At 40.8% G+C, this 12,432-nt stretch overlaps 1 protein-coding gene across 1 annotated transcript in view; it reads left to right on the top strand.

The window, feature by feature from the left end:
* Positions 1–8,294, top strand: part of PDE6C (phosphodiesterase 6C) — a 70,925-nt gene extending 62,631 nt beyond the window's left edge. Inside the window, exon 22 of the mRNA XM_075216134.1 lies at positions 8,045–8,294. Coding sequence (XP_075072235.1) covers positions 8,045–8,106 — 62 coding nt within the window. The 3' untranslated portion in view covers positions 8,107–8,294. The remainder of the gene's footprint in view (positions 1–8,044) is intronic.
* The last annotated feature ends 4,138 nt before the right edge of the window (positions 8,295–12,432 follow it).

The following is a 12,432-nucleotide window of genomic DNA, read 5'->3' as shown; positions in this document are numbered from 1 at the left end:
TCCACCTCTCAGCAAATGTTCCATGTGCCTCCACCTCTCAGCAAATGTTCCATGTGCCTCCACCTCTCAGCAAATGTTCCATGTGCCTCCACCTCTCAGCAAATGTTCCATGTGCATCACTAATTTCCTTGCAAATGTTCCATGTGCATCCACCTCTCAGCAAATGTTCAATGTGCCTCCACCTCTCAGCAAATGTTCCATGTGCCTCCACCTCTCAGCAAATGTTCCATGTGCCTCCACCTCTCAGCAAATGTTCCATGTGCCTCCACCTCTCAGCAAATGTTCCATGTGCCTCCACCTCTCAGCAAATGTTCCATGTGCCTCCACCTCTCAGCAAATGTTCCATGTGCATCACTAATTTCCTTGCAAATGTTCCATGTGCCTCCACCTCTCAGCAAATGTTCCATGTGCCTCCACCTCTCAGCAAATGTTCCATGTGCATCACTAATTTCCTTGCAAATGTTCCATGTGCCTCCACCTCTCAGCAAATGTTCCATGTGCCTCCACCTCTCAGCAAATGTTCCATGTGCCTCCACCTCTCAGCAAATGTTCCATGTGCCTCCACCTCTCAGCAAATGTTCCATGTGCCTCCACCTCTCAGCAAATGTTCCATGTGCCTCCACCTCTCAGCAAATGTTCCATGTGCCTCCACCTCTCAGCAAATGTTCCATGTGCCTCCACCTCTCAGCAAATGTTCCATGTGCCTCCACCTCTCAGCAAATGTTCCATGTGCATCACTAATTTCCTTGCAAATGTTCCATGTGCATCCACCTCTCAGCAAATGTTCCATGTGCCTCCACCTCTCAGCAAATGTTCCATGTGCCTCCACCTCTCAGCAAATGTTCCATGTGCCTCCACCTCTCAGCAAATGTTCCATGTGCCTCCACCTCTCAGCAAATGTTCCATGTGCCTCCACCTCTCAGCAAATGTTCCATGTGCCTCCACCTCTCAGCAAATGTTCCATGTGCCTCCACCTCTCAGCAAATGTTCCATGTGCCTCCACCTCTCAGCAAATGTTCCATGTGCATCACTAATTTCCTTGCAAATGTTCCATGTGCCTCCACCTCTCAGCAAATGTTCCATGTGCCTCCACCTCTCAGCAAATGTTCCATGTGCATCACTAATTTCCTTGCAAATGTTCCATGTGCCTCCACCTCTCAGCAAATGTTCCATGTGCCTCCACCTCTCAGCAAATGTTCCATGTGCCTCCACCTCTCAGCAAATGTTCCATGTTCCTCCACCTCTCAGCAAATGTTCCATGTTCCTCCACCTCTCAGCAAATGTTCCATGTGCCTCCACCTCTCAGCAAATGTTCCATGTGCATCACTAATTTCCTTGCAAATGTTCCATGTGCCTCCACCTCTCAGCAAATGTTCCATGTGCCTCCACCTCTCAGCAAATGTTCCATGTGCATCACTAATTTCCTTGCAAATGTTCCATGTGCCTCCACCTCTCAGCAAATGTTCCATGTGCCTCCACCTCTCAGCAAATGTTCCATGTGCCTCCACCTCTCAGCAAATGTTCCATGTGCCTCCACCTCTCAGCAAATGTTCCATGTGCCTCCACCTCTCAGCAAATGTTCCATGTTCCTCCACCTCTCAGCAAATGTTCCATGTTCCTCCACCACTCAGCAAATGTTCCATGTGCCTCCACCTCTCAGCAAATGTTCCATGTGCCTCCACCTCTCAGCAAATGTTCCATGTGCCTCCACCTCTCAGCAAATGTTCCATGTGCCTCCACCTCTCAGCAAATGTTCCATGTTCCTTCACCTCTCAGCAAATGTTCCATGTGCCTCCACCTCTCAGCAAATGTTCCATGTGCCTCCACCTCTCAGCAAATGTTCCATGTGCCTCCACCTCTCAGCAAATGTTCCATGTGCCTCCACCTCTCAGCAAATGTTCCATGTGCCTCCACCTCTCAGCAAATGTTCCATGTTCCTCCACCTCTCAGCAAATGTTCTATGTGCCACCACTAATTTGGTAGAAATAGTAAAACCACTATCAGACCCACATGCATGGGTCCATGTGACTAAGGAGTTGCTAGCCATTGCAATCCAAATTCTGACTTGATACTAGACATCTCTTACTGAGCCAGGAACAGTTGAACGGTAGCAAAATTACTGCCATTTTGACTTACAATAGCTTAAGTAGACATAGTGCTGTTTGTAGGAAATATTTATATACTATTAAAGGTTTCAATACCACAACAGCCATGACTGGTAGATAACACTATGTCCCAGCATCTTGAGGAAGGGGCCTATGAATGACATTAGTATAGCAGAGGGGTATGTTTGCTAGACACAGGGTACTACAGAGAACATTTGTAGAGTGTAGTGTATGCTGGAGCAGTACTGTGGTCCTTGTTGGCTGAATGCGTGCGGTTATTTTTTTAAAAATAGGCTAAAGGTTTTTATACACAGAGCAACTAATCATATTCCAGTTGTCATTTTGCTTGTGTAGTTTACAAGATGAAAACAGAGATCTTATTGGCTGCTATTTACAACATTTTCTTTTGCACCAAATTCCATAAATGTACCCCATTAAGCTGTGGATTGAAAACTTGTTCTGAAGTCCTTTGTGGTCTATACAAAACAAAACTATAATTTGCCATAATTTCAGTGGGCAGGTTTTAAACCAGTCAGGACCCAGGAAATTTGGGGTATGGGTGAGGAATGCAATTTATGGGTCTAATGAATCTGACCCAGTTTCTTTGGAGACTTCAGATTGGAAGAGAAAGATTCAATGACATAATTTAAAGGATGCACATCCCTTCTGTATAATTGTGTTTCATTGTCACTGTGCATACAGAAAGGGTTTGTTTTTATTAGTGATGAAAACCCATTTTATCAAAAAGTTATTATTGCTAACCTATTAAACTGGTTTCTTTAAAGAACTTTAAAAAAAGGTCGGTCTATTCGTCACTGCGTTAAAAAAAAAAAAAAAAAAAAAAGATACATTTGTGTAATGATTTTTCCATTGCTTTCCTGAAAGCAAGTGGCTGGAATATCATTTTTAAACATCACACTTCACTGCAAAATTTGAATTAATCTATAGCAAGCATTCAGATGCTTGATTTCACTGTCTATATTGCACAGATAAAAGCTAATTATTGATTGGCTTCTGTGGTTCAGTGCAAATTTTGCACCAACATGCCATGATACCTGGTGAGTTCTACTGTATTCCGCTCATTTGCATACAATGCCAGTAATACTGGTGCGAGACAGCCGTTTAATCATACTGTAACAACAATCTGGTTTATGTGATATTATTGTATGTAAATTTGAATTTGTTACATTAATAGGACAGCAACTGGGTGCTGTCCAGCTGCTCCATCATTAGGCTATGTAATTGGTTTCAGTCGGTTAGGTAATTGGCAGCACTAGTTCAGGTCATGGTCTAAAGAACCAGGAATCTCATCAAAGGGATTCAAAGTCCAAAGAACAGGTGGTACATTTGTTTGTAGAATGTGATTAAAAGCCTGATAATTCAGTCAAAACACTGTCAGATCTGTACAAGACAGCAAGAAAAGACCTCAAACAATATACAGGCACACAGGTAACTGTGTACAAAGGTGCTGTAACCCAGGATTTTCCAAACCCAGTCCTCAGGGCTCCCTAACAGTGCTTGTTTTCCATATCTCCTTGCTGGAGCACAGGTGTATTCATTACTGACTGACACATTGTAACAAATCCACAGGTGGTCCTAATTATGTCACGTGATCCGGAAAACCTGTACTGTGAGGGAGCCCTGAAGAGTGGGTTTGGGAAACCCTGCTGTAACCCATGGCGATCAACCACATTTGCTTCCCTTTCTCTAAACTGTACTAGAAAACACACAGATCTGCCACCTTTTCTACAGTTACAAGTGCACCAGTCTTATATATATATATATATATATATATATATATATATATATATATATATATATATATATATATTATATATCCTCTCGCACCTTATGAGTTGTATATGATCATGCTGACTCGGAGAGGTGTCAGTGCTTTGACTAATACCAGATATCTAATTATATTCGACACATAAATATCTCCCGCTGTATATAATCACTAGCTCCACAGCAGGATTAATGATAAATATAAACATTGTTTTTCCAGGAATGATGTAGCCGGTGAAAACAGCAACCTGCCAAGATGACATTTTATACGAGTATTGGAAACTCCAATAACAGATCTGACAGATTGTATGCACTTCCCAGGAAAATATTTCAAACCAAGAACAGGATTGTTACATTGATAGCATATATTGGATTAGGTACACACATTATGGGCTAGATTTACTAAACTGTTAGTTTGAAAAAGTGGAGATGTTGCCTATAGCAACCAGTCAGATTCTATCTCTCATTTATTTAGTGCATGCTAGAAAATGACAGCTAGAATCTGATTGGTTGCTATAGGCAACATCTCCACTTTTTCAAACCTGCAGTTTAGTAAATATACCCCTATGTCTTTGCAGGAAAAATATACTGAATTGATTTATTTCCTTTTTATTTATTTGTAAATGCTGAGTTATACATAGTTCAGATAACAGTGTATACTAATACATGCAACAAAGCATAGAAATACTAAGATGTCATATTGCTTCCTCTGCAGAGGCATTAGCCATAGATTGTAGGTTTACTGCTCCATCTAGTGGCCAAATTATCATGAAAACATAAATATATCAGATATAGATAGTTATCTTCAGATCGTTTATCTAAATTAGATTTTTTTTAGTTATGCTTCCTATAAATGTTTTTAATAAACCGGTGTTCTTTTCTATGACATTGTCAAGCTGAACAGGTCATTGTAACCTCAATGGATTCTTTTCTGGCAGAGAATATACACAGTAAACATTTGCTGAATTACTATAGTGGAAATGTAAAATGATTAATTAAGCCGGTGGCTGTAAAATTGATATAGCTTTTATGTATGCTGATTGGCTGCTCCAATGAGAATGCAGAAGCTGCCTGAGGAAAGGAAGGGGACAGCCTATCAAAGTTTAATACTTGATGCCTTTGGTGCCCCTAGTGGTTAGTTGTTGTAATACAAGCAGCCAAACGAATCTGTAAACACTCAGGGGTATATTTACTAAACTGCGGGTTTGAAAAAGTGGAGATGTTGCCTATGGCAACCAATCAGATTCTAGCGGTGATTTTGTAGAATGTACTAAATAAATGATAACTAGAATCTGATTGGTTGCTATAGGCAACATCTCCACTTTTTTAAAACCGCAGTTTAGTAAATATACCCCTTAATCTATAACAAAAATAGGTAAATTGCAATTTCATACAAAAAAAACCCCAAAAAACTCTTCTGCGAGACAAATAAGGTGTCACCTACAGAAGAAAACCTATTTCCACAGTTTGTGGCTATTAACAAGATAGACTGACTTATGCAGAGGAATTCAGGGGCAGCAACTAATGGGGAAGGGGGAGCATTTTTTTATTTAAGTTTATTTATAGGGCACTACTGCAGTGCAACAAACTAGGTAAAGGAAGTTCATAGAAGCACACAAATATTCACATAAATTTACAAAGCAAGCAAACAAAAAAAATGTATTCCCTGCTCTGGTGTTGACCCGTGATGCAGAAAAATCTTTTTAGAGTTTGTTGGGATCAGACTCCCCTTCCTCAAGGGTATCACCTCTTTATATTTTATTCATACGGCCCTGGTGCTAGCAAAAGGCTGTTCTTCCCTCTCACTCCCAGTTAATAATGGTATGAGGTAAGACTGTCTCTGGTCACCCCTCCTCTTTGCCTTGATGATAGAGCCGCTATGTAATAATATGAATAGCTCAAGTATCCCAGTTGGTCCTCGAGCCCACAAACTTCCTCATTACAACGTCCTTCTCACACCTATGATCCCTCAAGTATTGATGCCAGTTCTAATGAATGAGATCAGGGACTGTGGTATAATGTAAAATTTTAAGATCAATGAAGATAAAACTGAGGCTCTCGCCCTCAACACCCCACCTGATATTCAGCAACATTTACAACACTTCAAGTTTAATTGGCAGCCCCAGAAAATTAAGTATTTGGGTTTCCACCCAACTAAAAATTACAACAGATTATTCACGACTAATTTACCTCCCTTGATTGCTAATTAAAAAAAAGACCTAAAACACTTGTAACTCATTTTATTTCCTGGGTTGTAGCTGTTGAAAGTGAATTTGCTCCCCAGGCTGCTCTACTTGTTCTAGACGTTGCCAGTCTGCGTTCCTTCCACCACTCTCAGAGACATTCAGTCAAGTATTCCCCCTTGTATATGGTCTGGGAGGCGTCCACAGGTCCATCAGAAAACACTCTTTAGACACTAAGAACAGGAGCCTTGGTATCCCTTGCCTACATAAATACTATTTGGCTTCACTCCTCACCCAAGCAGTTCGTGCACATGCCAACCTACATAATAGTTGATGATGTTAATGTTGAAGTGGATTTATTGCACATCATTGCCCTATGTCCTGTTCTGGCTGGACCCCAAAGATCTGTCCTCTTTGCTCCAACCTCCCCCATCTGAAAATATTGCGCTTGTGCATTCAACAAACTAGTAGACAATCAGAAGAGAATGTTTCCCTTGTGGCACAACCCGTTCTTTCATCCGGGTCTTGACCCCAAGGCCTTCTCAGACTGAACTAAACACAAATTCAGGTTCCTTTCAGATATAGTTCCATTGTGCTTTTTCACCAGAGCTTGGTGATCGCCTCCTCCTTCCACCTGCCTCCTTTTACCAATACTTTCAGATCCACCAACTATGTAATTGTCAGATAAATCCGCTGCCTCCTATCATTCTTCCCCCCTACTAGAAACATTTTGTCTAAGTAGATCCTTCTCCAGAGGTCTCATTTCCCCCTTTTACTCATTGCTGCATGACTTACCATCTAAAGAACCTCATGAGTGATGATAGGATGTGGACATAGGTGAGTCTTTCGAACCTGAGGAATGAGCTCGTATCCGTGAAGCTATTGTCAAACCTTCCATATGCACAAAGAAATTTCTACAAATCTCTCCTATCTTCTACCCTGTATACAACCTTGAATACCTAGGTTGATCTGAAAAATTGCTGGCCATGGTCTCACTGCAACTAGATGCCTGATCAACCAGAATTGGAAAAAATCTGATCTCCCAACAATCCTAATTGACAACGTTTAGCAGTTGTAATGTGTACATGTGTGTGCCACTACAGATAGGTGTTCTTGGTGTAGGGAATCAGTGTGCACTGAAAATTGCTGCATACATTGGATTTCAGCAACCGGTTTGTTTGATGGATCAGATGTTACTCCTACACAGTGCTTGGGATGTCTACATGGATAAACCATGAGCCAATTAGCCCCCTGTGGTAGATGTAAAGCAGCAACGCCTAAACTTTCTGCACTTCAAAAGTAAAGTGGAAAGAACCCTGTGTGGTTACATCATCCACAGTGTTCCAACGCAAACTTTAAATCACATTCTGGAATATCCACACCAAACCCATTAAAATAAGAAGTATCATTTATTGTTAATAATGGATATTTTATTGTGCATGCTGCTGGGATACATTACCCAAGGCAATTACCATGGAGTTATATTTCTGCAGTATAAAAGAACGTTATTTATTTATGGTCTATTGAAATTAATATTACACTGTGGACTAAATAGCCCATTAATAAGACTACTTATGTGGGACCATTAAGGAGATGAAAACTTGTATTGAGCACTGTAAATACACAGGTCTGTGAAATCATTAGCAAACTTGTTTGTTGGGCAGAGAGAATCAAGTCACCATCCCATTTATGATCCGGCTGTGCTTAGCAGGTCAGAGACAGCTTCCATCCTGCTAGAGGGACATTTCCTTCTTTATGAATAGTTTGAATTTAATGTTCTGTCAAAACAAATAATTAGGAATATGCAGGGGGGGGGGGGGGGGGTGTTAAAAATGATTTATGGTAAACATTCAAATTCTGGAATTAACTCATAAATCAGCAACCACAGGGGCATTTACTGAAGCAAGGATATATAACTTGCACCCCCTCTGCCTGTTACTAACATTCCACTTTTGTTTACTTCTTTATTAGCCACAGAAAAAGCTGGAGGAGACTGTGGACAGGACAAGTCGAAAACATGTACAGTTTTGTAGAAAACAACTGTGAAAACAAGAAGAGTACGACGGAGGACAGAGTCATACAACACTTATGTTCTCATACGGGGGTTGTTGATTTGGAATGTAGAGTATAGGATAGCCATGAGGGGATTATTGTATCTTTTGGGTGTTAATGCTAATAAAACACTGGTATGAATGCACGCACTGGTCAGTGTAAATTGTACAAGTGATTTACCAAAACGGGGTGTAGGGCCTGATAGGCTCAGAGGTGAAGTTTATCATGAGCTCATTCATCCATGTTATTCATAGGACTGGCCTCATTCAGCTTCTACATGCTATAAAGAAGACAAATTGCACAAAGAAAGTGACCCATTACTTTCCCTGGGAATGAGACAACTTGCATTACATTGGTTTGAGCTATTGTTTTTGTACTAACCCATCATTTGGGGGGCTATCGCCGAATCAGCCGATTCTTGGTTACAACCCTGACTGCGTGTGAACAGGTAATGTGGAAACATCTACAATCAGTGATTGGTAAGTGAGGGATGGCTTGTTCCTCTTTTGGGGTGTGATGGACAAGAGATTGGTTGGGTTGCTATGGGATTTTATTGCATATGCATTAACAATGGAGGGATGAGCACTTCTTGCATTATTATGACAAATAGGCAATCATTTACTTGGAGATCAAGTAAAACCTGAAGCAGAAAGAAACAAATGGTGTCTCTCGCCATCTGTTGAGGAACTACAATCCCCAGCATGAGCTGGCAGTGTCTTGTAGGTCCACAACTTCGGGAGAGTGCCAGGGTGTCAAAGATGAAACCTTACACACAGAGAGCCTGGTTTACAGTTGCACATAATGATGTAGTTTACGTATGAGCAAATATGCGTCTGTCTTCCTGCAGTTCCACATCTGTATTTTGCGTTGCACTCATTGTACGATACATGTAATTTTAAATGTAACACAACCAAAGCAAAGATTTGACAATCATCTTCAACTCTAAAATTTGCACCCAGTCTATACAAATGTAAACTTTAAGACACGTATTTAACGTATTACAAGGTCCATGATCCTCCTTTCAAATGCAAGATTCATGCAACGCTGTGTAGTTTGTGCACAATGAACCAATACGCATCATTACATTGCGCAAAACGTACATAAGTGCAACTTTAAATCAGGCCCACAGTATGTATTTACTAACAGGTACATGTTACTATAGTATGAGGTACCCTAAATTCCTATCTGAAACATCCATATCACAGACCATGTAAAAGCTCTAGCACATAACACCTAATGTAAATATTTGGAGCGTACTGCAGCATATTTTAGGGGAATGTGATAGACATGGCTTTCCAGGCCTCGGTTTTGCACCTGGAGGAAGCTGTTTAGAAGCCTGAGCCAGACAAGTTGCATAAACATAAGCTGCTTGTTGTATATTGGATTTGGCATTTAACGGAGCTTTCGAGATGTAAAAGAATTAACCTCAAGCTCTCCTTAGAGAATCCTACTATTTTCAACATATTTCTGGCTGCTAAAATCTTTTCTTAATTTGTATGGAGAGCCACTTTAGTTAGGGATTCACCATTCTGCTAAAATAAACATTATTTATTCAGACATGTTGTTATGAAAACATGCCCTTACAAATGTATTTCTTACTTTGCAACTGGTTTAACTTCCAAAATAATGGGGGATGAAAAACCTACATAAATGCATAGAAAAAGAAAAAAAAATACTATTGTGTCCTTAGCCAAAAGATTAATGCAGCCATAAAATCTTTATCACCAACAAGGGCGTAACTCACAGAGGTGCAGGGTGTGTGACTGCTATGGGCCGGCCCGCAGCTGAGGGGGCTCACTTTCCCTGCTAAAGCCCCATGTGCAAGTTTTTCAACATCAGGTGGTACATGGGGTCCACAAATGTTTATTTAGCATATGTGTTTATAGTGGAACGCTGCATGTATCTGAAATCCATCTAGATAACAAGTCTTGCTTGGCAAGATGTTAAGAGACACCCTCTCAAGCAATGTTTGCCTATTATTATTATCATCCTTTGTTAGGCGCCACAAGAGTTCCGCAGCGCCGTACACAGCACAAACAGTAGACTAAACAAGGTGAAACATTACACACAGTAAACAAAAAATACCAAAACTTCAGAGACTCCAGGCTGGCTGATGCAGTAAAGACAGAGCAGAAGAACAGGTATAGAGAACAAAGGGAAGAGGGCCCTGCTCAAATGAGCTTACATCCTAAGGGAGGGTAGACAGAACACAGGCACACAGGGAGCAAGTTGAAGAAGTGGGGAGAGAACAGGGGGGCTGGGAGGAGAGAGCAGGTGGAGGAGATGAGATGAGGGGGTTAGGTGTAAGGTTGGTAGGCTTTTAGGAACAGGTAAGTTTTGAGTGCCTTCTTGAAGGAGGACAAATTGAGAGAAAGTCTCCTAAATAAACCTCTAGGAGAAACAACCTCTAGTGGGGCGAGACTGAACAGGGTGGGTTGGAGGCATGTGTGCATATACGAGGGAGATACGATTCTAGGATGGAGTTCTCCAAATTACTCTCCTAGTGACTATTGCACGCTGTCACTTATGTGTTCTGTGTCTTTTTAGAGACTATTTATGGCAAGAAAATTAAAAAAAAAAAAACAACAACTTATGTATTTATGGTTTGTATTTATATACACACAAATACATATACACACACACACACACACACACACACTATGTGACTATGATGATTGTCAAGTTACAGTTGTAGTCTTGCAAAAAAAAAACATTAAAGATTGTATCACACTTTACATTCCCACGACACTGCTGCACGTCCGCTAATAATCCTTAAAGTTTTAGTTCCTGTTCTCCAACCCCCCTTTCTTCTCCCACATCAACGAGCATTTTACTTCTGGTCACAAACTAACACTTGTCAGATGTATGTGGCCAACCGCCTGGAAACCACGTAAAAATACAACCACAGAACAGTAAAAAGCAAAAAAATATTAAAAACAATTGCATCTCTGAATAATTGCCGATTTCGGAAAACGCTGGCCTCAAAACATGGAGATGGACTGCAAATTATATTCCTGTTTAGATTCCTTGTCTTACCATTACCATTGTGCGTCACATGTGTTCCTGGTGCATGGGGGAGAGGGAGATGTACTGCATATAAAGCACTCTTTCCAACACTCACTAAATGTATTCAGCATAGTTGATGTTTATTTAATGGCCTGGGGGTTCGAGAGCAGATTAGCCAACAGGTTAAAAAGACCACTAAGACTAAACTGCATGTGGCTTCGTATAGAAGTAACTAGTAACCCTTATAGATACATATACAGCTTGGCAATTGACTGTATAATACTACATTCTATAGCACTATACTGTATTAAGGAGGCAATAGAGCTGCATGGAAACATGGTCTGCAGACCCATCAAACCAGGACACCAAGCAGTGTGCAGTGTCTGTACACCCTTAAAGAAGCGCTGGAACGGACGTATAGGCAAGAACAAATAATAAGACGTTATGAGCATTACCGGGGTGGCGGGGAATTATTAATTTGACTGGAGAACACAATTACAATATTTGCAACAAGACTGACAACAAGGTGCTTTTACATCAGTATTGGCTAACCTGTGACACTCCAGGTGTTGTGAAACTACAAGTCCCAGCATGCTTTGCCAATATATAGCAGCTTATTGCTGAAGGGGATGCTGGAACTTGTAGTTTCACAACACCTGGAGTGTCACAGGTAAGCCAACACTGTTTTACATCGTAGTAGTGCGAGAAGCCACTCTGAGCATCTTGTTAAGGATTGCAGGAGAGGTTTAATAAGTATTTACATCACAGTATGGGAACATTTACGTGTGTAAGTGAATGTTACAAGATGGCGTCTGTTGAACCACAAAGCCCTAATTCTCCGTTTTGCTTGCCTTGTCTTCATGGCGAGTTCTTATACTTGGTATGGACCTCGGCTTGTGCCTTACAACTATGGAGCAGATCGCTTAGGCACCAACACTTGGGCTCCACTTTATAGTATTCGTCTTAGGCACTGAAGTTGGGCATTTGAATTGTAAATAAGCTACTTTGGGTAAAGGAGGACTGTCATTTTTTTCTGTAGCATTAAAGATGGATCAGTGGATTTTAAACAGGTAGAATATGCTCAGAAACATCAGTCGCATTGACTTTAATTCAGGTTTCTGCTGAAAACATTACGCTGCAGTAAAACTACATCTCGATTTTATAAATAGTGTAAAACGATGACTTCTTTAGTGGAAAATCTGAGTAAACACCACATACAATTTTTAAATAAACACTACTTGTTCTAATACAGAGCATGGTTTGTGGACTCCCCTCTTAATCCTCCCTGCATATCACTGGCT

Source organism: Mixophyes fleayi, chromosome 6 (genome assembly GCF_038048845.1).
Source record: "Mixophyes fleayi isolate aMixFle1 chromosome 6, aMixFle1.hap1, whole genome shotgun sequence".
Classification (NCBI taxonomy): Eukaryota; Metazoa; Chordata; class Amphibia; order Anura; family Limnodynastidae; genus Mixophyes; species Mixophyes fleayi.
This window is presented reverse-complemented; position numbering and strand designations above follow the sequence as displayed.